We start from the raw sequence: 26,987 nt of genomic DNA on the forward strand, positions 1-26,987 counted from the left end.
TTTGTCGAAGGCGTTTATTATATCAATCGACTCCCTTAGTGCAAACACACTTATGCCAAAATATTATTCATAAGGACTGCACAGAGCATATTTTCCCATAGGCTAATCAAAGTCAAATTACCGCTTGAGCGACGAGCTCAATTGCTCACCCCTCGCCGAATGAATCGCGCCCTTGGATATAAGTCCCAATGGCAAAAGTTAAAAAAAGAGAGAGGCCGACGCGTTACCAAGTGCACATCAGCGCGTATTATATTATATAATATATATACGCTTATATTGGGTTGGGGGGATTTTGCAGCCGAAGCCGACCCCAAAGTATCTTTTCAGTGTCGTCAAGTGACCGCACACAGGTCACGTGTTGCTGCTTTATTGTGACATTCGAATTAGAAGCCATCTATACGTACGTAAGAATGGCTTTCGAGAAGGGGTGTCAGGGATCATCCAAAAGCATGCGCTCATGAATCCTCGCTTATATTCTATTTACGGATCAATCTTCGTGAGAGAAAACTCGAGTATGTAGATTTCAAACTGTTTTTTTTTTTATAACGAAGCTCTTCCTATGCTTGATCCAATTGATTTCGAACTATGAATGCTACACTTGATTGGATGTATATTTATCTCTCATTCAACATATTAAGTCTTTCAATAATTATACTTTGATAATTTAAATCCTAAAATTAAGATAAAATAGCGCATAATCATTGCGCATTTTTCTACTTGAATCATCTTTCAAACTAAATAGTTGCTAATCATAACTCAGGTTGAAACTACGATCATGACCCTTCAATATATTATACTGTATATGAGTGCTTGTTATTAAACTGTTATTAAACTAAGAAAAAAGTCTGATCAGATAAACACAAAAACTTCCTGAAATTAGATACCGTAACTTTTCCCACCAAGTCACCGCAAAATCCGATCGTGTGGATGAATACATTTATTAAATATCCGTTCTGTCGACCACCGCACGCATAGTAAAAGGATATCAATTCTCGTCCATAGGCACGTGGCTTCACAAATTCGAGAAAGATTTTATGTAGTTTTTTGTTCATTTTGGCGACGATAACGAGTTATTGATAAAGCACATTTATAGAATATATTATATCGTGAAAATATAGTACGATACTCAACTTTGAAATTGGAAAAATTAATCGTAGCGATTTTTTATGAACGAGTAGAGCCGTGCCCACAAATAGAAATTGAGATTGGCCGGTATAAAGGACGCGTGCCTAATCGCAACGGAGTGTGAAAATCGTCACTTAGTTGCAATATATATAAATGCGGCCATGTGGAACGTTCAGAAATATGCTTGCGTATCGATGAAAGATAAGTATATAAGGGAATTAAGGGGTGAAGTTTGCCATGTAGCAAAGGCCATGCTCGTTCGTGATTTGCTCACTGTCCCATGAAAATCATATTTTTTTTTTTTTTGATACATGAGCGAGTTTATTTATTCGTATTAAATAAATAACGTAAAGTTATGCACAATCGGAGTCGACAAAAATAAAAAAAATTAGGTAAAAAGTCGCGCCCCTGCATATATACCGAATGAGAGATGGCGCCCCCCGGAGGTGTGGTGCTACAATCGCGGATGCATGCGGAGTGTTGTAGCCGCGCAGAGGGAGAAATCAATTTCCCTTATCACTGTCGAGCAGCCGCCCCATAATAAATCCATTATTAGTGTTAACTTGACGCGTGTGGCATCACATAAGCATAATACACTGTAGGGTCTTTTAAGTACACAAAGCAATTGGAGAGATTTCACTTGCTTTTCATTCGCAAATTTAGCAAGTGATATATATATTTTTCATTTTTTTTTAAACTATTTGTACCATTTTTAGAAAAAATATTTCAATGGACAAGCATTAATCATGGCTTGCGTTCATATTATTGTCAAGAGAAAAAAAACTTGCTTTATGCTTATCAATTAATCTGAGCTGCAATAATGGGTGACATTTAAAAAATGATCTTTTTTCATGAAATCTTCTCAATTGGAGATCTCGCATCTTCGTAGCATCATCATCCCATTATTATGCCACGCAATTCGCCAGAGCAGCGTCGAGTGTTTCGGGCCGATAAGAAAGTGTTACTCGTCCTAAATGGGGAGGGTGTCCGGGTTTTCCGTGGTACAATCAAAGCATGAAAAATTAATCTCCCTAACTAGCTGCGCTACAAATCGTCCAGAGATTACTTTAAAAGATAGTGCCAGTCAAACAATAACAAGGATCGTTGGAGGTTTTAGACTCTTACAGTCGTTCTTGCCCAACTTTCCTTAAAATGTTAAACCGAAATAAAATAATACTCGCGCCGGAAAGAAAATATTTTTATAAATACTTTTATCCAATCTACATCTATCTAGCAATTGTGATAATGAAGGATTGTCTATGCAAAAAATCACACTTGGCCATGCATATAATAAAAAGATTTTAAATTTCAAAATTATTATTTGTTTTATTTACAAAATATTATAACATTGATAAAATCTGCCAAAAAATTACTTTTGCTTGAAACATTTAATTCGACTCAATTAAATTGTATACAAATATATAAAATTTACCTTACATTAGCTAAAAAGTGAGTAAAAATACCTAACTCTACTTAGAATAATAAACATAATACTCGATTTGCAGACACTGCGTAAGAGCAGCTATTATTCAGACTAAAAGTCGAAGTTTTAAAATAAAGAAAAATCTTAGATTTCTTCCTATTATCGTAAAAACGTACGAGTAACATTTGAACTAATAAAAATCTATTTATAAGTAAGGAGACATATATGATCACATTCATACTACTTTGATCCTTAATACTTGGAACATGTTTTATTTGGACACAGGATTTGGCGTCGAATCGTCGAGCAAAGTGTTAAAAAAACATATCATCAGTCTTGCAAATAGGAGTAATCGTGTAAGTTTGATCATACTCGGTACACACGCGTAAAAGTAAGCTAATAAAAGGCGACGGCCAGTATGAGCAGCGGCACCGCCATCGTGCAGACGAGATAGACGGCCGTCCTTGGCTCGCAGGTCGACACGACGATGTACTCCTCGTTCCACTGGGAGTCGTTGCTGCCCACCGGCAGCTCCAGCACGGTGCGCTCGCTGCTCCAAAAACTCATGGGCAGCGAGCACTCGGCTCCCGGGCCCGTCCTGTTTCTGCACTCGCGCAGCGGATTCGACACGTTGTACCTGGTCCTCAACAGCTCGAACTTGGTGCGCAGATAATTCGGCTGGATCTCGTTCTCCGAGCTGAACACGAAGAAGTAGTAGCCGTCGCTGGGCACGCGATAGGTCACGGTGTTGGCCACGGAGGCGTCGGCGTGACGCGGCTCGTGTCGGGCCTCGCAGAAGCGATGGGGCGTCAGAGGCAGATTCAGTATGAGACCCTTGCACTCGAGCAGTCGCTCCTCCGAGCTGCTGAACGAGCTCCAGAACTCGGACTTGCTCATGTCGTTGAGGGTGGTCTCGTTGACGGTGCCGCGATCCTCGGCTATTCCGTCGGGATGCAGCACGCCCTGAAACCAATTAAGGACCTTATGAAACGAGCCCCGTACATATCGAAGTAGTTGCAGTTGTGTAGCCGCTATCGAAAATTATCTTTTGCTATAAAAGTTTTTAAAGTTTATAAATGTTTATAGTATTTATTCAACAACTGCGAGTTTTTTAATTTTATCAACAAAAAATGAAAACTGTGCAAAATTTGATAAAATTTGTTAAAATTTACAGAAGCTATGAATTAATTTTTTTATATCCTGCAAAATAAGCTCATTCTCATCTCAGTATTTTTCTCCGTTTGAAAATTATAATGGTTCCCTACCAACAAATTTCATCCCACACACACATGCACACATGGCACATGCATGAAAACCAAAGTATCATACAATGTCTGGTTCTGAAGTTCATTCTAATTTTTTCAGAATTTGAAATTGCTAAATAGAAAGATCAATTAACTTTTATTATCTTTGAGTACCTTTTATAAATATGAAATACTTTTTAGGAACATATTATAACTTTTTATAAAAGTTGACATTATTGCAACTGGAAAAAAATGAAAAAAATTTTTTAATTTATTAGCTCTTATTAACTTTTTCTAGAATCTCAAATCGGAACATTTATATCAATTAATAAAAGTTTATAGAAGTTTATAGAAGTTTATTAATTTTTGTAGACGAAATGATTTTCGTTAGGGAGCATACCTCTTCGATGGCCGCATCGCCGTCTTGGTCGTCTTCCGTCAATTCAGCGGCAAGAGGCGACGATAAGATTGTCTCTCTCTTTCGCCGACGCTGCTCCTCTTTGGTGGCGACCTCGTCGACCGTTCGACGCACGGCCTCCTCGCTCCGCGGATCCTCCCGCTTGATCTCGTGCACCAGTCTGTCGAGGACTTTTTTCCCACGCTCGCCCAGTGCCTGTATCTTCTTCAGCGTGTCCTCGTAAAGTTCCTCCGACGAAGGTTCCGCCTTCAATTCCTTCAGCAAAGCGTCGACTTTCGTAATCCCTTCGTCTTCGTTCGTTTTAGCTGTAGTCGTAGTACTGGTTGTCGCGTCGTCTTTCGAAATTACAGATTCGTCTTTCAAGGATAACAATTCCTGCCTGATGAATTCCTGCTCGTCGAAGGCAGGAGGTTTGTCGATGTTCGCGGCTTCTTTGAAAACGCCCTCGTAATGGTGATGGGTGGTCGAGGCGTTGCTGCTCTCCTTCTGGCGTCGCTTCATGTCGAGGGTCTTGAGAAAGAGTTGCGTCAATATGGCGCGCATATCCTTGGCGTCGAGCTCGTGGCTCGTGTGCTGACTCGGAAATTGCGGTCGATGATGGTTGTTACTGCTGTTGCTGCTGCTGCCGTTGTGCTCGTGGTGAAACGAGATGCCCTGACGAACTCGTTTCATGAGGGCGGGTTCGTTGCTCACACCGCTAATGTCCTGCAATAATTGAAAGCAATCGACCAGGATTCTTTTTTTTTCGTTTTCAAGTACAGGTTCGATAGAGGTACAAATTGACGCTAAGGTAGTTCCCTCAGAACCTAACATATACAAATTCGGGCATATGTCTGCAAATAATCTGTAAAAATTCATACGCTCTCCTTGACAAATTTTAAGACATTTTTGTTCTTTTTAAATTTTTCGTCAAGTTCATGCTTATTGAGATAAAAAATCGCAAAGATTCATTGTTTGAAATTGTTTAAATTTGAATCGTTTATAGCTCGTGAAAAATGATGCAAGAGCACTTTTTTGTTTATAATAATGACTCCAAAAACCTTCAAAAGGGGATTTCGGGTCAAAAAGTTAAAATTTTTATTTTTGCAATGTTCTTACTTTAACTTTTCCCAAAAACTGTACGGTTAAGTTTTGCCAGTTTTTTAGGTAGGTTTCAGTACATACTGAACAATCATCTCCTAGTTTTTAAAAATATTTTATGGATGCGTTTTTTTATAATCACGCAAAATAGCGTTCTTTCGACATTCTAGCATACGGATCCCATGTTAAAGTACCGAACTTTGATTAATTACATTTCGGAAATGGTTCGGTTAAAGTTCCTGAAACTTCTCACACATATGAAAAGCACTATCAATAATATGTGGTTACAATTTCAAGACCCTTTACCGATAGTCATTTTTTTGAGGAAACTACCTCAATCGATCTCTATATGCGCTATGCAACACTCGATGCACGAGCTTTTATTTGCGCTCGTATAGACATTTAAAAAATTGCCTAGTCACCTGACGACGTCGCGCGCGCGCGGGTGAAAAATCCGCAGCTCGTATCTATACTCCTACGAACGATGCGAGCACGACTACTCGTGTCGAGAAAATAAGAACAGATTCCGCGATTCAATATTTGCGCAAACACTCGTATACGAGCTCGCGCCTATTGCCGCATAAGCAGATACACAGCTCGCATAATTGAATAAACAGAGAAAATATTACCCGCAAACACGGCAGTGGCTCAACGGTGGGCGGTAACGCCTGCAAATTATCCTCTAAAAGCAGATCGACTATACTTACCGCGATGGATTCGTTAAACTTTTGCAGGATGCCTTGTTCTTGGGCCAGTTCCACGAGCTCCTCGAGCTCCTCGCTGCTGTCGTCCCCGATGAACGCGCACTCGTGAAGATGCTTGTGGCCGCGGATCATCGTCAGCGAGGCGCCGGGCCATCTGTCAAAATTTCATGCAATTCATCCATTTTTATTCTTTCTTTAATAATCGGTTTATAAAAATTTTCATTCATTTTTTTAACCACGCCTCTAATAAACTAACGCCTTTTGGACTACTCTATTACTAATTATGGATTTCTCATAGACACAATGAAATCTCGTGCACGAGACGAAAAAAATATTACAATTTATAAATCGAGCCTGTATCGATTAATCTTATCAAAAAGAATTAGCACATCTTATAATCAAAGTAAAGCATGGACCTGACTTATAAAATCATCTCCAATACTCGTTGTATGACATAAAATATTCAAAATAAATCATTTATTTAGGACGATTCACCATTTTTTATTAACGACAGTTCATCGTCCGAAGATTGTTAAATTTATTTTTATCAAAAAAAACATACCTATCCAAGAATGTGTAAATAAGAAAAAAAATTGTGGCAATTTTCCAGATTCACCTGCATGCACGTATAGTTCGTAATATTAAACGAATAATGGAATTTTACGACCAGGGAAAACTTTATCACGTCTCTAATAATCGTTCAGTTCAAAAGGATTTAGCTTACGTAAGGCCGCATGCTTTAAACGAACACGATCGTAAATTATTTTCAGCGAAATGATATTGTATAATACCTTACACAAGTCGACACGGTAACGCTGCTGCCCCGTAGCAGATAAAATCCCCAATACTCCTTCATGTCGTCTTCGAGAACGAGGTGGCGCGTCATCGACACGGGCGTCACGTCGCTCTTGATTTTTGGCAAATTTTGCATCAGGTAGGCATTGAAGGTGGCGTTGCCCTTGATAATTTGTTTCTGAATTTGAAGAATGATCAATTTATACAAACCGTTATGCTAAATTGTTCTCAATTAAATTGCAATGATAGTTGCAGTCTCTTGAATTAAAACTACAGATACAATGTATTTAATTGATATTTCCGTCAAAAGAAACAAATAACGGCGGCGGTTAAAAATTTATTTAATCACTTATCTGTGATTGAATATTCTTATCGATCGCGCGAGTAAAATTCATTTATTGATAGTAGGTACATAGCCAGAAGTTTACAATTATCTAGAGTGACGCAAATCCACAAAGAAGTACATTTTTGGAATGGTATAGGCTCTTCAATGTTTGCTCTTCATGCATGCCTTTCATCAATACTTTGCTATTACTATATTTTTTTGCAAGGTACTTTTTCCGAGATTTTTTTGCAAAACATTGAAATTTGACAGTTTCTAACTTATTCCATGAAGTAAAAAATTGTTAAATACTTTTTGAAGCATCGAATTGACGTACGAGATAAAAATAATTTAGATATCACTGAGAATCGAATGACCTTTCAAAATTGATACGACATGGCAAAAATGTTTGGCATTTCTCTCGTTCAGTTCATTGTAGCTTTAAATATAATGAAAGAGTATAATAAAGTTCAGCGCACCTGACACCATACTGTTGATATCTTACTATCGATCAGCCTCTGATCGGAAATAGCCAATGGATATAGCTGCTCGGAAAAGCATCGAAATCTTAGATAAACTGGTATGGCAACGCACAAAATTGGTAAAAGTACTCCGAGTACGCAGAGTCGGAGAAATTTTAATGGGCCTTTGAAACCAGTACGACGTGGCTGCCAATCCCTCGGGCGTATACCTTCTTCTACGTAAATGTCAAAAAAATAAATAAATTTTGATTGTTCTCAGGTTTCTCAAATCAATGTAGAAAGTATCGAAAGTTTAATATTTCTTAATTTTTATTATGGGATATCCAACTTCGTGTTTTTTAATATTTTCACTGACTATAATAGCAAAAAAACGCGAAAAATTGTCCATTTACTTTCTAGACTTCCGAAGCTTTTTAGAAACATTTCATCAAAAATTTAAAAAAATAGTATTCGTTGACCAATTTTTAGGCCATTGTAGAAGATACAAAGATGTCAATACAATTACGATAAAATTTCACGGGAAAATCCGAGACGATGTTGACTTTTAAACTGCACAAATAAAGTGTCTCCGTCGACGAAATGTCTAGCGCAGTAGACAAGATACTTTCAATTTTGCAAGATTCAATCGATGACTCGGACATTTCACCCGATTGAATCTTATCTTAGCAATAAACCACCTGCCGTGAAGTATGCGTTTCAAGCAAGGTTTACAATCAATATACTTTTTTATAATTTTTATCAAATCAAAAAGCTAGAATTAAGTACACAATAGGAAACTTATTACTAGTTAGTGTTTTTAAATGTACATTCGATCGCTTGAAAAATAGAATAAGTGCATATTTTCATACTGAGACTGAGATCAAGATAATATTTATTAACAAATAAATCTTTTTGACGAGAATAAACATTATAACTGGATTTTACTGATACGAACTGACAAGTATAAGAACGTCGCGAATTTCGATTCCGAGTACATAGTTGAAGTAAAAATTGTTTCGAATTAATTCGATAAATTTATCTATTGAAATATTCACATAAAAAAACAAAAACTATTTATGACAAAATATCGTCATAGATTATTAAACCACAGTGGCAAAAATTTTTATAACAATTTGTTTTGTTTCGAACAATTCATATTGAAATAATCACTTGAAAGGCCGGCGCACGTTTCAGTTCTGATACATACGCGCGATATGCATACAATTTTTTGCTCGTTTGTTTTTGTAACACAATATTATATATATTAAATGTATTGTCGGTGTAGCGAACGATATTTTTCGAGGTTCAACAACACGAATCGAGCGTTGCAGACCAGTCGAGGCCTTAAGGAGGTTCGGGAGTCTCAGAGGGGGACGAAGCGGGACGCGAGGGGCTCCTATACTTCCAATGTTAAATTTTCAGCGCTGCCAACTTCGAAATAACACGAAATTGTAGGTTTTTTCAATGAGCTGGCACACAATTATAGCTATTATTAATAATTCAATCATTTTGATGAGTTTTTTTCGATTTTTTAGGCTTATAACAATACTCTATTTGTCATTAGAGTCGAATGAGCACATATTTTTGTTGTTCTAGCTCATTTGTTGGTTAGGGTACGCGCAAATGACCCACGAATTTTTACACATAACAATTTATTTCTCGATAACTATACGGTCGATGAACTTCTTTTTGCAGTCAAATTATTCCTTATTAAATTTCCTACATGTACGTATTTTTTTCTATTTAGTTTTTGTTTTTTTACATTATGTTTATGCTCATTGAAAGCGAAAATTCATGATTTCTCGTAAGAAACCATGTTAAAAGGTCAAAAAATTTTTTCATCATTTTAACAAAATTTTGCGGTGAAAAGTTGTATTTTAATATTAACATTCATATTATAAAGTTTCAAAGCATTTAAACGTGTTTTAAAAATTTGGCTGCATTTCGCTGAGACTCCCGAACCTCCTTAAACTAAAAATAAATAATTATTTTATTTAAAAAGATTTGAATCAGCACGGGTGGCTTTTCAAGAATATCGATAACTTGAATGGAAACAATGGACTTGAAAATTAAATGCGCATTTTTGATTGTCATTGGTAAAAGATGGTAAAAAAAAATTGTTTAATAATCTTTAATTCTACTTGCATTTAAAAGTTTACTTTTTGATTCAAAACAAAAACTATCGATTTCAATTTTTGCATGATAATATGTTTTTGTAAGACTAAAATTCTTCAAAATATTAAAAGATAACCGAAAAAGTATTTTTCATTGGTCAGTATTTTTGTTTTACAATTAATAATCAAAAATTAAATTTGTTCGTAGGTAACCAATTTCAAAATTGAAACGAAGTTTATTTCAAACGTTGCAATAAAAAAAAGTTATGAATTATTAATTGCTACCCACTTACCGAACGGGTCTAATCTAAGAGGTATCGTTGACCTAGACCTCTCATATTTATTCATCTTCGTTGTTCTAATGAAGCAAACGTCAATCTCGTTTTTTTAGTTGTGTACACTGCGTTCAAACTATTGGGGATATTGACACTTGTAAAAATCGATGCGACGTGTCCGAGGCTAATTTCACGTTTACAATAAACACGTATACGGGAAAATTTACGCGATAAAATTTTTCGCGAGTTCAGCCACTGGATCGTGAATTTTAATTAAGAAAAAATAAAAAGAAAAACAATATTGAGTCGGACCTTTCCGATCAACCGGTAGTTAATGACTGAAACGATTCACACTTGGTTAAGCACTAAAATAAGGTGCAGACACGATTATGATGAAAATAAGCTTATCGCTTAACTTATAATCTAGCGGAAAGAGGGGATTTGGCGTTTTTTTACCCGCAACGTGGTGTGCTCGAGTTTGATCTGTCTTTCTCGTCCTAATGCGCATAAAATTTTTTAATTAATTAGTTACTTATCTTTATCATTTTAAAGTCGTGAGTCAATTTTATTCAAATAAAGCAATAAGAAATATTGGACCATTCTTTTTTACTTTGTTACTTAAGAAACAAGTGAAAACTTAATTAAAATAATTGGTCGAGGAATAAAGTTGACGTAACTAAAAAGTTTCAATGATCATAACTTTTAATGGAAAAACGAAGATTAATTCAATAATAATTCATAACACAGAGTTCAATAAAAAATAAATTTAATGTAAATATACAAAATTTACAATTTTCATCATTTCATTTTATAATTACTTTTTTTTAGATCTCTCCTTTTCACCTCTTCTCCGTTTATTCAACGGATTTCTAGGATCGTATATTTCGAACCAATCATCATTTTTCGTACTTGCGTCTTTAGCTAATACTGGATTTTTTTCTTCGCATTGAAGCGTGTGAGCCAATAAAGAATCGCTATTTAAATCATCGTCATCGTCGTCAGTCTTTTCTTTACTACTGCTAGCTTCTTCTCCTAATTTTTCTTTTGCTTCATTTATTTTACTTTGGAATTTTTTCAATATATCCAAGGTAAAATCTTCTCTAGATACACCTAAATTCCAATTTGATAATAAATGTGTTGGTATTTCCAAATTTATTGAACGTATGTATTGAATGCAAATATGACAATAGAAAATACAAACCTTTTTTGGGAATTTTCGACAATCTTTCTTTATACTCTTCTTGAGTTTTATGAAACTCTTGTACCATTTCAGAATTCGAGACTTTTTTATTCTTTTTATCTTCTTTCTTTTTTTCAATTTCCAATTTTTTATTATCTTCATCTCTCATTTGACGCTTGATTTCTCGATACTCTTTCTTTATTTTGGCACTAAAAAGAAGTTTAAATAAAATGAATTAAAAAATAGAATTTTTATTTATCGTAAACATATGAATAACTCACATTTCTTTTTTACGTTCATCGTCTCGTTCTTTACCAAAATAGTACTCTTCTTCGGATTCTTCATCATTTTTCTCCAATTCAGGTTTTTGTATTGTTTTTTTTACCTCAGCGGTCTTTTTTGATGAGCTTTTTAATTTCTCTCTTATTCTGTCTGTCATGTCTCTGCAAGCAATTAATTACATTTGTATTAATTATTCATATTTGTATATTGAAATTAATAGAATAAACATTTTAGATTACTTTGTTTCTTTTAGTTTAACATTATCTTCATTATCACTTTTCTCATCACTACTTCCATCGACATCATCACTTTCTTTAAATTTTTTACTTGCAGGCTCATCATCTGCAAGAATAGGCTCGGAACTTAATTTTGGATCCGATAAAATATCATGAGCTGATTTACTCTTTGTACTAAATTTTTTACTTAATTCTATAGACATTTCTTCTTCCTCTTCTGCTTCCTCACCAAAAGAAAGTAATTTAAAATCTCTGTAAAAAAGCAGTTGAATATTGGTAACATTTATTTTTATTATTACTAAAGTATAGTTCTTCAATAAATTGAAAAAAATGAATATTTACTTGACTCCTTTCTTTTTCTTTTTCTTTTTTCCTTCATCAGTTTTCTTCTTTGGAACTGTTCTTGGCACAATATCGTCAAAAGGGTTATTTAAAATTTCAGTCTTTATAATTTTCTGTGGGTACTGAGGCCTGTCATTCTAAAAAAGACAAAACGGTTAAGAGTGGAATTTTTCTCCTTCAAAATGACAACTATGTTAACTTACCACATCAACAAGAGCATCTTCGAGTTTTATCATGTTATAAATAGTTTCACCAGTAACTTTTCCAAATATGGTGTGCTTGTTTTGTAATTCAGGTGTAGCAGCAAGAGTGAAAAAAAATTGAGATCCATTATCGTCCTTTCCAGCATTTGCCATAGCCACCAAGCCTCTCCTGACAAAGCGTAACCTCGTATGAAATTCATCCTGCAAAAAAAAATTCAAAAACTGAGTATGCAACTAAACACTGAAAGATAAAGTTAACGAGAAACAAACTTGTTACTTTGAAAGGTTCTCCATAGATACTTTCACCGCCTTCCCCTGTGCCAGTGGGATCACCTCCCTGAGCTATGAATCCCTTTACAATGCGATGAAACAGTGTACCGTCGTAATAACCTTCCATACATAGTTGTATAAAATTTCTACACGCTTTGGGAGTTTCTTTGGCCCAGAGTTCAATATCTATATCTCCTACGGATGTTTTCATGACAACCTGAGCAGAGAGAATAAATGAATTGAGGTTAAATTTTTAACATTATTTTTGATAAAAATTGTACGTGAAATAGAATCAGTGCCTATACCTTTCCCGAAGTGGGCGGTTCTTGAATGTAAATGTTACTCATTGTTTTAGTTGTTTTTCGAAGGGTGAAGGACTAATGCAACCTTGAGCCTAGGCAAAGTCGTGTGTCGATTTCGTTGCGCAGTTCTGCTCACATGCTCGATAAAATGTTTACAAGTATACTTTCGAAACACAGCACTCGAAGCAGCCCAAGTACCATCCGATCGATAAGATAATTTAGTCGTAGGGCTATTTGGAGTAGGCACGTCAAGTCAACGACGCAAACACGTGAACATAAATCAGAGCTTTGGCCTGCGAGTAAACAATTTACAGAAAAAAAGCGCGCGACCTCGTTGGTAGGGTAGTAGCTTATAACTGCAAGTCGAGTCGTCTGCTAGCTCTAGCATATATACATATATATACAAAGTTTGTTTTCGATTATGTGCAGGTCTATTATAATGCGAAAGCCGTAGGATAGCATATAGCGACAGAGACACGCGCTATGGTCAAACGTTGTTGTTGTTACCGACACAGCCGTTTACTCGCATGTAAGAAATCCTTCAATTTTCCGCGCGCGATGCTCGAATACAGCACGCGAACACGAGTTTGTATATCATGTGCAGAGTGGCAGGCACTACAAAAGTACAAAGGCTCTCTCTCTCGCTTTAGAGGATACCTATATTTAGGCCTGATATACGAGGCGTTGCTAAGGATACCAGATAAACTCGATGGATTTCTCCGAATGGATGGATAGTGGAGAGGAGAGGACGTTTTTGTCAGATAGTAGTGCATTTGGCCCGTCGCGGCCCGAGCGAGCGACAGTCGGGCATCGGGTGTGTGTTTGTGTGTGTATATAGGATTGTACAGTATTATTATGACAGAGTTATAGATGTGTAGAAAAGTGCGCGCGTATACGAGTGACAATGGCCGAGAAGCAAGAGCTGTACAAATTGATCAACGACAGGACGAGGATGCCGCGCTTACAGGCGGCGCCCCAGCTGCACAACAATAATCTTTTCAACAGAAACGAGCAGCAACAGCAGCAATCGGATCTGTTGCAGAGATTCCGAAGCAACGCGATGAAAATCGTAAAGAATCGACCCGTCGCCGCTGCTTCGATCGGGACACCGACATCGGCAGCAGCAGCGACGGGTACAGCAGCAGCAGCAGCCTCGCCAGCCTCGGTGGCCGCCAAATGGAAAAAGAGCGTGAATCGTCTCTCCAGACAGACGTTGTACACGGAGGAGCTGCGCAAGCTCGCCAAGCAGGTGCCAGTACAGGGCCTGCTGCTGCCCGAGTGGGAGCAGAACATCATGCGGCTCATACCCAGGACCAACAAGAGGAAGCACTTCGCCTATCTGCGCGGCTTGATGAAGGAGGTGAGGCAGGACTACTTCGACGAGATGCAGAACTTTAGCGTCAAGAGCATCGTCGCCGATAGGGAAGAAGAAGAAGAAAAAGAGGAAAAAGTAGCAGCAGCTCCGCTTTCGTTAGAATCCAGCAGCGGCAGCTTCGAGACCAACAGGCGGGTAATTCTGTACAAGTACTTTCTGTCGCATCGCCTCGTGCGCAGCGTGTCCAACGTCATGTACTACAATCTGCCCAAGAACCTCTTGAGCCTCAAACGTTACGAAAAAGTCAAGGAACTGGTGCAGGTCTCGTGGCTGCGCGACGCCACCCAAGCCGAGCTGCAAAAATCCGCGACGATCATCAAGAAGCAGTGCTACCAGGAGATCGTGCGCTCGATGCTGCAGATGGGCTATCTGCGCGCGGACAAGCGACTGCCCCGGCTGCTGCACTGCGCCGAGAGCTTCATGGCCCAGAGGATCTGCCAGGCCATGATGGCCACCATCGACGAGCTCGTCGCGGTGCTGGCCGAGGGTAGTGGTGGTTCCAGTCCCCGGCTCAAGCTCCAGCTGGTCTGCCGCAACGATCGGCTGGAGATCGAGCCGAGCGTCCGGGACGTTTACGCGTTGTATCACGGCTTGATCGACGGAGTGGCCAACTTGGCCCAGGACCTGGTGCCACTGAGCGAGTGGCTCAAGGCATCTGATGCAAACGAGCAGCAGCCCACGACGACGAGCTACGTCAAAGTTCGCCTGGCCGACTGGTACCTCGAGGAGTCGCACGCCAAGCTCCAGTCGGTCCTCGAGGCTGCCCTCCAGCCTCTGGAGCGGCGCCTCGAGGAGCTCGCGGCCAGACTCGAGCCGCTCTGTACGCAGGAGACGAAGCGCCGAGTCGCCTCGATGATCGAGTCGAGGCGCGAGCTCGCCGACTTCGATCTCTATCGGGGCCAGGTGGACAAGTACAAGGCTTATCTCGCGCAAGTCAACGGCCTCGTGGCCAACGAGTACTTCGGCCTGGGCGTGCTGAATCAGAGCCCGGCCATCGCCGATCTCAAGCGCAACGGCCACGAGCTCGTCTCAACGCTGCTGGCCGAGCTCGTCGATCTCCATCAGTCGCTGAATCGCGAGATCTGTCGCGAGTTCGAGAGCCTGGAGAGTCGCGCCCTCGACATACCCGACGATACCCAGTCCCTGTTCGAGCTCACCGAGTACGTCTCGTACGCCTCGAAGCAGCTAATGGGCGAGCTCGAGGACAAGATTCGCGGCTCCGTACGGATGCTGGGCTCGCTCAGCGAGGTGGCGCTGCTCAGCCACGAGCATCTCGAGCTCAACGCGACCACCTGCAACTGGCTCGAGCTCATCAAGCCCGTATTCAGCCAGCACAACATCTTCTGCGAGGCGAAGAAGGGCGAGCTGGAGGACGAGCTGCAGCGCAAGATAGCCGGGCTCGGGGCGGAGATCGAGGCAGTGCTGCCCGAGTTGGCGTGCCTCGACGCGATGGACGACGCCGCCCGGGTCCACGAGTATAGTGACTTTCTGGGACGGATACTGGCCAGGATCGAGGAGATAAGCGAGAGGTGCGAGCAGGCCAACGCCGAGGAGCGACTGTTCAAGTTCCCGGAGACGAGCTTCCCCAAGGTCGACGAGATCAAGGAGGCGGTGTGCTCGTTCTCGGCGCTCGTCCAGTTGATCTGCCGCTGGCGTAAGGAGCGCGCGGTCTGGCTCGACGGGCCCTTCGAGTACCTCGACTCGGAGCTGATCGAGCGCCAGACCGAGCACTACACGCAACGCCTGACCGAGTCCCATCGCGTCTACAAGCTCAAGATCAAGACCGACCAGACGGCCTCCAAACCCTTCAAGTTCAGCGGGGTGGCGGACGATCCGGACCCGATGCAGCAGCCGGCCCCGCTCAAGCTCTGCTGGCAGACGTTGAGGCAGCTGGACGAGTTTCGCCGCTACGTGCCGCTGGCGCGCTGCATGTGCAATCCGGCGCTGCGCAAGCGACACTGGGACGAGATGTCCGAGATAGCGGGCTGCGACCTGACCCCGAACGCAGGCACGACCCTCGCCAAGCTCATGGGCCTGGATCTGCTCGAGGACTTTGCCAGCTACGAGGTCATCAGTCGGGGCGCCAACAACGAGCTGGCGCTGCAGCACGAGCTCCAGGCCATGCAGCTGCAGTGGCAGCAGGGCGACGGCCATCTCGAGTTCGGTCTGGTCCACCGAGAGCAAAGCGGCTTGACCGAGTTCCGCGAGCTCGACGCCATCGAGGCCCTGCTCGAGGAGCAGCTCGTCAAACTCGCCAAGATGCGCTCTTCCTACTTCGTCGGGCCGATCGAGCCGCAGGTCCGCGAGTTCCACGAGAGGCTCTCCCGTGCCCTCAGGACCATCGAGCTCTGGAACCACGTCCAAGCCCGGTGCAAGTACCTCGGCGGCATCTTCGCCGAGCGACTCGTGCGCGAGCATTTGGCGCACGAGCTCGACCTGTACGAGTCGCTGCGCGAGATCCTCGGCACGATCGAGGCAGGCATCCAGACCGAGCCGAGCTTCGATCGCGTGACCGCGAGCCGGGCCGCCGTGCTGGACAAGCTCGAGCAGGCCGATCGGGCCCTCGAGCTCGTAGCCTCGAAGGTGCGCGACTACCTGAAGCGGCTCAAGCTCGAGTTCTCGCGGCTGTTCTTCCTGGCGGACGTGGAGATGGTCGAGCTGCTGTTTCGCCGCGACAATCTGGCCAGGAGCAACTGCCAGATAAGCAAGTGCTTCCCCAACGTGTCGCGCTTGAAGCTTGCCAAAGATACCGCGGATGGCTCCTTGGAGATCGTCGCTATTACGGGCACGAGCGGCGAGCGGCTCGATCTGCCCGAGCCCGTCGAGTTGGCTCCGACGAGCGGCGACTGCCTCGCCGATTGGCTCCGCCAGCTGGACCGGGCGATGCGCCGGGCGCTACGCGACAAGCTCGAGCTCGCCATCGAGACGTTCAACGACGAGCTGTCGTTCGACTGGCTCGCGGCCAGTCCCGCCTCGGTGGTCCACTGCGTCTGGCAGATAATGTGGACCGCCCAGGTGCAGAGCTGCTTCTCGGCCGGCGTCGTCGAGAGCATGCGCGAGTGCCGCCAGAGGTATCAGGCCTACAGGGAGCTGGCCCACCAGCTGCTCAGGCACCAGACGCTCAGTCGCGAGCACCGCGAGACCCTCTCGTCGCTCGTGGTGCTCCTGGTGCACCTCGAGGAGGTCTGCGGCGCCCTACTGGAGAAGAAGATCCACGAGGAGCAGGACTTCGACTGGAAGGCCCAGATTCGCTACTATTATTATAACCAGGAGGAGGCTAACGAGGCCGAGGTCAGGGTGAGCATCGTCAACAGCAGCCAGAGCTACGGCTACGAGTACTACGGCAGCGGCGAGAGGGTTTCTGTGATTACGCCGCTGACCGAGAGATACTACCGGGCGCTGGTCGAGGCCAGCCAGCAGAACCACTTCACCGGCCTCGTGGGCCTCGCCTGCCTCGGCAAGATCGACGCCAAGCGGAATCTCGCGCGCATCCTCGGCCAGCCGTTCTTTCTGTTCGGCGGCCGCGAGGCGCAGCGCTACGACAATCTCGAGGCCATCTTCAAGGGTCTGGTCGGCCTCAATGCCTGGGTCTGCTTCAAGAACCTCGGCGAGTGCTCGCTGCCGAATCTGTCGCTGCTGGCTCAGTACGTGTTTCGCGTCTGTCAAGCCAAGAGCGCGAGGCAGGCCACGATCAACGTGCACGGCGATCAGCTGCGCTTCGACGCCAATTGCTACTTCAGCTACAGCATGAATCCCGGTCTAGGTGGGCGCGTGGATGCGGGTAGTCTGCCGGACAATCTGAGGTCGCACTTCAGGCAGGTCTGCTTCCTCGCGCCGGACCAGGACAAGATCTGCCAGGTCGAGCTGTACGCGGCCGGCTTCGCCGAGGCCCGACAATTGTCCGCCGTCCTGTCGGAGGTCAACGCTTTGTGCAACGAGCTCATGTCGTCGTCTTCCACCGCCGAGTACAATCTCAAGCTGAGAAGCTCGAAGGCTTTGGTCGCGACGGCGGCAAAGCTCAAGTTCTCCCATCCCGAGGAGTCGGAGCGGCTCCTGCTGCTGCGCGCCCTCGTCGACACGCGGATCTCGCAGTTCCACGGCGAGGATCTGCTCGTCTTTCGCGACATCCTCGACAAGTGCTTCACGGGCGTCGCGTTTCGCGCCGGTCCGAGTCACGAGCGGCTGCTCGCCGCCCTCGAGCGAGTCTGCCGGGCCGAGCGGCTGCTGCTCGATCGCGCGGCCTTCGAGCTCAAGCTCGTGCAGATGCACGAGACGATACATCTGAGCAAGTCCGTGATACTGGTCGGCGAGGCTGCGAGCGGCAAGACGACTCTGTTGCGCGTGCTGCGGGAAGTCTTGACGCTTCTTCGAGCGGATGGCGATGACGACGACGATGACGATCGAGAGCGTCGCCGAGCCACGATACCCTGCGAGGTGATCAATCCGGGCGCCCTGAGCTTGGCCAGATTCATCGGCAGCTACGACGAGGACGAGGCCAGCTGGTCCGACGGCGTGCTCTGCGACGTGTTGAGAAAATTTTCCGACAATCATAGCGATAACGACGATCACGACGACCAAGAGTCGGCGTTGCAAAAGTGGCTGATACTCGACAGCGACGCGCACGAGTCCTGGCTCGGCCGCATCGAGACGATGCTGGCCGAGCCCGATCGAGTCTTGCATCTCGCGACGAACGAGCGACTGGTCGTGCCGGACGACACGAGGCTGTTCATCGAGACGACGAGTCTGCGCGACTGCTCGCCCGCGACTCTGGCCCGCTGCGCCCTGGTCCATCTTCCCGGGCTCGCCGACAGCTGGCCCGACTACGCGCGCAACGAGCTGGCCAAGCGCGACGAGCCGCGGCAGCTGCGCGCCCACTGCCCGGCCATCTGCGCCATGTTCCACTGGTGCCTGGAGGCCAGCCTGCGCTTCGTGCGCGACCACTGCTCCAGCAATGGTCTGAAACTGAGCGAGATGCAGCTGGTCGGTTCGTGCCTCGATCTCTTTATTATGTACATCAGCAGCGCCGTCGAGGATCACAATCTGGAGCACAACAAGCGGGAAGCGCAGAAGGACAAGGACAAGGATCACGCGCTGCTCTGGTCGCAGGCGGCCCTCTTGATGGCCACCAACTTCGCCCTGTCCGGCCATCTGGACGCCGACTCGAAGCTGCGACTAGAAAAGTTCCTGCTCGACTTGTGGGCCGACCGTAACGAGCTGCACCCCAAGCCCCGAGAGATCAAGCATCCGTTCGGCGCCGAGATCGCGCTGCCGAGCGAGGGCCAGCTGCGCGACAACGTCTACGTGTTCAAGGGCACGGGCAATTGGAGGCACCTGGCCTCGGACCTGCTGAAGATGGAAAAGATCAAGGACGACAAGGACGACCGGCAGCTGCTGCTGGGGGCGGCGAGCAGCGACCTGGTCTTCGTGCCCACCGTGGAGAGTCTCAAGTTCAACCACCTCCTGAGTCTGCACGTCAGGTATCGACGGCCGTTCATCGTGTGCGGCGAGTACGCCGCGGGCAAGACCTGCCTGCTGCGCGACTTTTTTACCCAGGCCACCTCGTCCTCGTCGTCGGAATTGACGAGCTGTTACTTCAATTTCCAGTCGATCGCGAGCGCCGAGCTGGCTCAAGAGCTCGTGCTCATGAGGCTGCAGAGAATCCGACGCACCGAGTACCAGGCCCAGGACAACAAGTACTGCGTCGTCGTGGTGGACGATCTGCAAGCGGCTGCGGATCGCGACCCCTCGTCGACCAGCTCGACGCTCGAGTCGATGCGCCAGCTGATGGATCGCGGCTACTGGCACGACCTCGAGACGCCCGGCCGCCGAGTCGCCGTGTCCAACAAGGTCGCGTTCGCCGGGGCCCTGACGACGACGAGCCATCGGAATCTCTGCCCGAGATTCTTGAGGCACTTTAACGTGCTGGGCATGTCGGCCCCGACGAGGGAGAGCACGTGCCGCGTATTCTCCACGAGCCTCATGGCGGACCTCAGGAGAAACTCGAACTTCTCGCAGGACGTGCTGGGCAGCGTGACGAGCATGGCCCAGGCCACCCTGGACGTGTACCGGGCCTGCAGGCTGGAGCTGCGCCCGAGCCCGGCCCGACTGCTCTATCGCTTCTCGCTGCACGACGTGCAGCGGGTCGTGAAGGGCTGCGCCCTCGTGCACAAGGACTCGGTCGAGACCAAGATCACCTTCGTGCGACTGTGGGCGCACGAGGTGCTGCGCGTGTTCGGCGATCGCATCCGTGACCCGGCCGAGCAGAGGTGGCTGTTCGAGAGGATGCGCGAGGCCGCCAAGGCCCACTTCAAGGATCCGTTCGAGGCGGCCTTCGACCATCTGCCCAAGCAGAGCGACGAGCTCACCTGGGACAGCTTTCGCGAGCTCCACTTCGGCAATTGGGCCGAGGCCGAGCCCTCGAGGCGCAAGTACGAGGAGATGAGCGGCTGCTCGCGGGACCAACTGCGCAACAAGCTCCAGCAGTACGTGGCCGACTACAACGAGGCCAGCAGCAGCGACGGGGGGATCAACGACAAGCTCGAGCTGATCGTCACCGGCCACGCGATCGAGCACGCGAGCCGTATCTGCCGAGTGCTCGCGACGCCCGGGGCCAATCTGCTGGCCTTGGGCACGAGCGGCTCCGGGGCCGGGGCCCTCGTCAAGCTCGCGGCCTTTATAGAGCGGCAACGCGTGTTCGAGCCGGCCCTCGACTCGCTGGAAGCCTGGCGCCAACAGCTCAAGTCCTTGATGATCGAGTGCGGAACGTCGAAGCGCCACAGCTGCGTGCTCCTCGTGAGCGAGCGCAAAATAAAGGCCGACGAAGGGGGAGGAGTGCGCGACGACGTGAACGAGCTGCTGCTGCCGAGCTACGGACCCGGCGAGATAGCCGCCCGGCTGTTCAGCGAGGACGAGCGTCGGGAGATGGTGAGGGCGGCGAGGCTCGACGCCCAGCAGGGCGACAGGAATCTCGAGCTGGACGCCTGGCGGGTCTACGGCTACTTCCTCGAGCAGTGCAAGCGTCGGCTTCATCTGGTGCTGCGCGTCAGCCCGCGGGGCCCGAGCCTCCGAAGGTGTCTGCGCGACTGGCCGGGCCTGCTGAGCAGCTGCACGATCGACTGGCTCGACGACTGGCCCCAGCCGGCCCTCGAGCAGGTGGCCCACCACTGCCTGCGCGGCTTGAACGTCCCGGACTCGCTGAGGAGTCAGCTGGTGCTGGCCAGCCAACAGCTCTACCTGAGGATGGACCGTGTGCGGGCGGCCTACTGCCGCGAGGCCGTCGCGGGCATCGAGTTTCCCGCGGTGGCGCCGCTGGGCTTTCTGCGCACCTGCAAGCGCTACGCCGAGCTGATGGCCGCCAAGCAGCTGGAGATCAAGAGCACGCGCAAGCGCTACCTGGCGGGCCTGGACAAGCTGCAGCTGGCGGCGCGCGAGGTCGCCCACATGAAGACGACCCTGACCAAGCTCAGGCCCCAGCTGGAGGCGTCGGCGCGCCAGACCGAGACCACCATGAAGGAGATCGAGAGCGAGAACCTGAGCGTCGAGCGGGCCACGGTGCTCGTCAAGCGGGACGAGGAGGTGGCCAACAAGAAGGCCGAGATCGCCAGCACCCTCAAGCTGGAGTGCGAGACCGAGCTGGCCGTGGCCATACCCATACTCGAGGACGCGCTCGCCGCGCTCAACACCCTCAAGCCGACCGACATCACCCTGGTCAAGGCGATGAAGAATCCACCGGACACGGTGAAACTGGTGATGGCCGCGGTCTGCGTGATGCTGGGCGTGCCCTCGGAGCGGGTCGTCGACCCGGTCACCGGCCGCAAGAGCATGGACTTCTGGGGCCCGAGCAAGCGCGTCCTCGGCGACATGAACTTCCTGCAGAACCTCAAGGACTACGACAAGGACAGCATCGCGCCTGCCGTCGTCGCCACCATCAAGAAGAACTACATGTCCGACAAGAACTTCCAGCCGCACATCGTGGCCAAGGCGTCGTCCGCCGCCGAGGGTCTGTGCAAGTGGGTGCGCGCCATGGTCTCCTACGACGAGGTGGCCAAGGTCGTCGCCCCCAAGAAGGAGAAGCTGGCCGCGGCGCAGCGCGAGTGCGACGAGACCGAGGCCTTTCTCACGGCCAAGCGCAAGACCCTGGCCGACCTGAGCGCCAAGCTGGCCGGCCTCAAGCAGAGCCTCGAGGCGACCCTGCGCAAGAAGCTCGAGCTCGAGCGCGAAGTAGCCGACTGCACGCTCAAGCTCAGGAAGGCCGAGGAGCTGATCGGCAGCCTGGGCGGCGAGAAGGCGCGCTGGACCGTGTCGGCCGACCAGCTCGGCCGTGCCTACGACAATCTCCCCGGCGACGCGCTGCTCTCGTGCGCCACGATCGGCTATCTGGCCCCGCTCGATCTCGCCTATCGCGACAAGACTCTGGCCGACTGGCAGGACTCGCTCAGGACTGCCCAGGTGCCCTTCTCCGAGGAGTTCGACCTGGTCGACTTTCTAGGCGTCGAGGTGACCATCAACGCCTGGCGGCTGTGCGGCCTCGCCAACAATCGCTTCTCCCTGCAGAACGCCATAATGTGGGAGCAGTCGCCGATGTGGTGCCTCTTCGTCGATCCGCAGAATCAGGCCAACGAGTGGATCAGGAGCATGGAGAAGTCGAGCCAATTGCGGACGGTCAAGGCCAACGAGCCGGACTCGTTGAGCCGGATCGTCGAGGGCATGGGCCTGGGCGTACCCGTGCTCCTGGAGAACGTGGCCGACGAGCTGGAGGCCGGCCTCGAGCCGCTGCTGGCCAAGGACGGCGGTGGCTGCTCCGTGCCGCGCGAGCCCGGCTTTCGGCTCTACCTGACGACGAGGCGCCAGAGGCCCCGGTTCGGCGCCCAGGTCTTCAATCGGCTGACGGTGATGGACTTTCTGCTGCCCGCGGAGGCGATACGCGACCGGCTGCTCGACATCGTGATCGCGCGCGAGCGGCCCGAGCTGCAGGACAAGTTCGAGAAGATCCTCGCGGAGAACGTCAACAACAAGCGCATACTCAAGCAGCAGGAGGACAACATACTGAGGACGCTGTCGTCGGGCTCGGGCACGGGCTCCGTAAACATCCTCGAGGACGAGGGCGCCATCAGGACCCTGGACATCTCCAAGAGCCTGGCGCAGGATCTGCTCAAGCGTCAGGAGGCGACGCGCGTCTCCAAGGAGGAGATCGAGGCGTTCCGCGACGGCTACCAGGCCTTTACCAAGTACTGCGCCGACCTCTACAGTACCCTCAACTGGCTGCCGAGCCTCAACTGCATGTACAGGTCAGGGTTGTAAAAGGATCAATTTAAAAAAATCATAAATCCAATTGATATATGAATTTTAGAATTAAATTTATTTTAATTCACGAGTCAATTTTGATTTTTGAATTAAACTTGATTTCGTGTCTCCTGTGCCTTTGAGTTATTCATGCTCCGGGTATTGAAAATAATTAAGAGTTAATTTCTCGTGTACGTTATAGCTCTTTTAGGCTTTTTAGGCTCCAGGAGATTTAAATGGATCAGAGCAGACTTCTCAAGGATATTATGATTCTTTCAGGTGGCTTAGGGACCAATTTGAGTAACAGAGGTAGTGGGTTTCTCCAGGGAGTTATAATCTTTTTCAACTTCTCCAGGTGTCGAATTTTCAAGTTATTTTCATATTTTTCTTGTTTATGTAAGACTTTTACACGCACTTAGCAAATTTAGTAATTTTCATGATAAAGGGTTCGTAATCAACATTTAAATTATTCGTGGCAAATATTTAATATTTATTATCTCGCCTGAGCAACCCAAAAGAACCATAACATCTTGGAGAAGTCCGCTCTGATCTATTTTAATCTACTATAGAGCCTAAAAAGCCTAAAAGATCTATGCATGAGCATGAACAACTCAAAGAAACTCGAGACATTAAATTTCATTTAAATAAAAAAAGATTTAAATCAAGTTTAATTAATTTTACAGTTTCGCCCCTCATACCCAACGCGACTAAAGAAGTTTCACTTCAAAAATAGATTTAACCTTTCTCAATCCTGGTACAGATTCTCGCTGAGCTGGTTCACCCAGCTCTACGTCAAGTCCATCGAGACGTCGAATCGCAGCGTCATCCACAGGAAGCGCATCGACTACCTCAAGATGTCCTCCATCCAGAATCTGTACCAGAGCGTGCACGGCGCTCTGCTGGAGCGCCACAGGCTCGTCTACTCGTTCGTGCTGTGCGCCAAGACCCTCGTGGACACGGAGCAGCTGACCGAGCAGGAGTTTCGGGTCTTCATGAGCATCGGCGGGGCTGCTGCTGCTCGTGCTTCCGAGAAGGAGGAGGACGGCTCGAATTCGGCTGCTGCTCCCAATCCGGCACCGGCTTGGCTCTCGGAGGCCTCGTGGCGCGAGCTCCAGCTGGTCAGCTCGCAGCTGGCCGTCTTCCAGAATCTCGCCAACAGCCTGAGCAACAGCGCCATCAGGTGGCGCAGGTACTGCAACTCGCTCGAGGCGGACGAGTGCCCGATGCCGCAGCCCTGGGACCACCGTCTGACGCCCTTCCAGAAGCTCATACTCGTCCGGATACTCTGCCCGGATCGGATAATCTTCAAGGTCACCGAGTTCGTCGAGTCGGTGATGGGCCCGTCGAGCGGCGGGGCCGCCGGCAACTTCGTGCCGTGCAACGTGGCGCGACCCTACGCCGAGTCGAGCTGCCTCGTGCCGCTCATCTTCATACTGCCGTCGTACACGTCGCCCTTCGCCGTCGTTACGCGCTTCGCCAAGCTGCTCGGCTACTCGTCGAAGCTGCACTCGCTGTCGATGGGCCCCCGCCAAGGCCCCAAGGCCGAGCTCCTCATCGAGATGGCCCGCCGCGACGGCGAGTGGGTCTTTCTGCACAATTGCCATCTGGCCCTCGACTGGATGCACCAGCGGCTCGAAACGCTGTGCGAGCAGCTGGACCCGAGCACGAGCCAGCTCGGCTTCCGTCTGTGGATGAGCTCGCGCGCCACCGAGGACTTTCCGATCGGTCTGCTGCAGGCCAGCATCAAAGTGGCCTTCGACGCGCCCCACGACGTCCGTCAAAGCCTCGCCTGGAGCTACAGGTCCGAGCCCATCAAGGACCGGGACTTCTTCGAGGGCTGCCCCGGCAAGGACCGGGCCTTCGGCAAGCTCCTCTACGGCTTCTGTCTGCTGCACGCGGTGCTGCGCGAGCGCGCCAATTACGGCCTGCAGAGCTGGAATCGCCTGTACGAGTTCGACGAGGCCGACCTGCACTCGGCCGTCTACCAGCTGAGGAGCTGGGTGGGCCAGTCGGACAAGCTGCCCTTCAAGGCCCTGGGCTACTTTCTCAGCGAGTGCGGCTACGGCGCCAAGATGCTCGACCCCTGGGACAAGCTCTATCTGGACAGTCTCGCGCTCGACTACTGCAACTTCAAGCTGGTGCAGGACTCGAATTACGACTTCGACACGGGCCGGCCGGCCTACCGACTGCCCAAGCGCATCGAGTTTAGGGACTACCTGAGACACATACGCAACAACGTGCCGGCGCAGACGTCGCCCGAGGACTTTGGCCTCGATCGCAACTGCACCCTGGCCAAGAACTCGCTGAGGGTCGGTGACTTTTTGGGATCGCTCGCCTCGCTGAACGAGACGTCGTGCTGCTGCGCGTCGACGACGATGACGAGCGAGCAGCTGGAGGCCAGGAGCCACCGGCTCAAGTCCATCTGCCTCGAGAGTCTCAGCCTGCTGCCGAAGAGCTTGAGCCTCGAGAGGCTCGAGAGCCGCTACAATCAATCGGGTTCGGACGAGCCGCTTAATCGCTTTCTCCGCGAGGAGGTGGCGGCCTTGAACGACTGCCTCGACGCGATGAGGCGCTGCCTGGAGGAGCTGAGCGAGGCCCACAGCGGTCACGCGGCGGACGGCAGCAGCTGCTGGTCGCGGCGCCTCGAGGAGCTGAGCGCGGAGCTGCTGCGGGGCGGCGTGCCCTCGAGCTGGCAGCGGCTCCACTTGACGCTGCGCACCAACAAGACGCTCTTCCAGTTCCTCGGCGAGCTCTGCGAGCGGGTCAAGTTCCTCGAGGGCTGGATCGAGCGTGGCCAGCACCCGCGCCACTACTGGTGCGCCGGCCTCATGTCCTGCAGGAAGCTGCTGGCCATCGTCCGCTGGTCGTACGCCCGCGAGCAGAGATGCGGCCTGGACGAGGTGGGCCTCGAGTGCAGCGTGCTCGAGGCCAAGTGCCCCCCTGCGACGGATGACTCGGTGCCGATAGACGACTCGCTGCAGCTTCCCACGAACGCCGTCTGCCTCTACGGTCTGCAGCTCGTCGGCGCCAAGTGGAACGAGCAGACCAAGTCGCTGACCAATCCGAGGCCCAAGCTGCTCTTCAACGAGATGCCCCTGGTGAGCTTCGAGCCGGTGAGCCTCAAGAGCAGCAGCTCGCAAGGGCCGCCCGCTACTCCTGGCTTCTTCCGTTGTCCGCTCTACGTCTCGCCGCTGTTGCACAACCTCGACCATAGCGCCGGTCGTGCGCTCGGCAATGTGGAGCCGAGCAGGGACAATTACGTAGCCTCGGTCAATCTCAAGAGCGACGTCAATCCGAGGCTCTGGATCAAGCGAGGCGCGGCTCTGTACTGTCGAGCCGATCAATGACTCCTCGCTCGCGTGGTGCATTATGTCAAAAGTGTGATATTTCGAGTGGGTAAAATGGACAATATTGGAAAAACTGAAAAACAGACGTTCGATTCTTTGTTTTTTTCTGGAGACGCTATATTTTACTATTAGGATTTTCGGGTGCAACTATTTGAATATTTATAGGTAAAGATCGAGTACCTAATAGTTCTGAAAGATGACCCTTGT

At 48.7% G+C, this 26,987-nt stretch overlaps 3 protein-coding genes across 3 annotated transcripts; 1 reads left to right on the top strand and 2 right to left on the bottom strand.

Annotated features, from left to right (window-relative positions):
- Positions 1-2,493: 2,493 nt before the first annotated feature.
- LOC106657619 lies at positions 2,494-10,325 on the bottom strand. Its single transcript, XM_014379221.2, has 6 exons — positions 9,980-10,325; positions 7,591-7,808; positions 6,786-6,967; positions 5,998-6,148; positions 4,193-4,915; positions 2,494-3,511 (listed from the first exon to the last, which is right to left on the bottom strand). The coding sequence occupies exons 1-6, from the start codon at positions 10,032-10,034 to the stop codon at positions 2,945-2,947; spliced, it is 1,896 nt and encodes a 631-aa protein (XP_014234707.1). The 5' UTR covers positions 10,035-10,325; the 3' UTR covers positions 2,494-2,944.
- Positions 10,326-10,716: 391 nt separating this feature from the next.
- Positions 10,717-13,246, bottom strand: LOC106657623 (peptidyl-prolyl cis-trans isomerase CWC27 homolog). The gene is made up of 8 exons (XM_014379226.2): positions 12,780-13,246; positions 12,482-12,691; positions 12,205-12,405; positions 12,002-12,138; positions 11,663-11,911; positions 11,423-11,584; positions 11,163-11,350; positions 10,717-11,071 (listed from the first exon to the last, which is right to left on the bottom strand). Exons 1-8 carry the CDS (start codon positions 12,819-12,821, stop codon positions 10,776-10,778), a joined length of 1,485 nt encoding a protein of 494 aa, XP_014234712.1. The 5' UTR covers positions 12,822-13,246; the 3' UTR covers positions 10,717-10,775.
- A 434-nt stretch (positions 13,247-13,680) lies between these two features.
- Positions 13,681-26,780, top strand: LOC106657600 (dynein heavy chain 7, axonemal-like). The gene is made up of 6 exons (XM_014379198.1): positions 13,681-14,971; positions 15,013-15,080; positions 15,136-20,503; positions 20,560-20,700; positions 20,744-23,438; positions 24,194-26,780. The coding sequence occupies exons 1-6, from the start codon at positions 13,681-13,683 to the stop codon at positions 26,778-26,780; spliced, it is 12,150 nt and encodes a 4,049-aa protein (XP_014234684.1).
- Positions 26,781-26,987: the final 207 nt, after the last annotated feature.

This window comes from Trichogramma pretiosum, unplaced genomic scaffold, assembly GCF_000599845.2.
Source record: "Trichogramma pretiosum strain Unisexual culture from Peru unplaced genomic scaffold, Tpre_2.0 scaffold90, whole genome shotgun sequence".
Taxonomy (NCBI): Eukaryota; Metazoa; Arthropoda; class Insecta; order Hymenoptera; family Trichogrammatidae; genus Trichogramma; species Trichogramma pretiosum.

Bases quoted from the DNA above. Each gene is read 5' to 3' on its own strand.
- LOC106657600 (XM_014379198.1), top strand. From the start codon at position 13,681: ATGGCCGAGAAGCAAGAGCTGTACAAATTGATCAACGACAGGACGAGG. The intron at 14,972-15,012 runs GTACGCAGGAGA...TCGATGATCGAG, and splicing joins GGCCAGACTCGAGCCGCTCT to TCGAGGCGCGAGCTCGCCGA. The intron at 20,504-20,559 runs GCGACGAGCTCA...AATTGGGCCGAG, and splicing joins CGACCATCTGCCCAAGCAGA to GCCGAGCCCTCGAGGCGCAA.
- LOC106657619 (XM_014379221.2), bottom strand. From the start codon at position 10,034: ATGAATAAATATGAGAGGTCTAGGTCAACGATACCTCTTAGATTAGAC. The intron at 4,916-5,997 runs GTAAGTATAGTC...CAATTATTGCAG, and splicing joins AGTTTAACGAATCCATCGCG to GACATTAGCGGTGTGAGCAA. The intron at 3,512-4,192 runs GTATGCTCCCTA...AATTGGTTTCAG, and splicing joins GCGATGCGGCCATCGAAGAG to GGCGTGCTGCATCCCGACGG.
- LOC106657623 (XM_014379226.2), bottom strand. From the start codon at position 12,821: ATGAGTAACATTTACATTCAAGAACCGCCCACTTCGGGAAAG. The intron at 12,406-12,481 runs GTAACAAGTTTG...TTTTTTTTGCAG, and splicing joins TCTATGGAGAACCTTTCAAA to GATGAATTTCATACGAGGTT. The intron at 11,585-11,662 runs GTAATCTAAAAT...AATTGCTTGCAG, and splicing joins GTTAAACTAAAAGAAACAAA to AGACATGACAGACAGAATAA.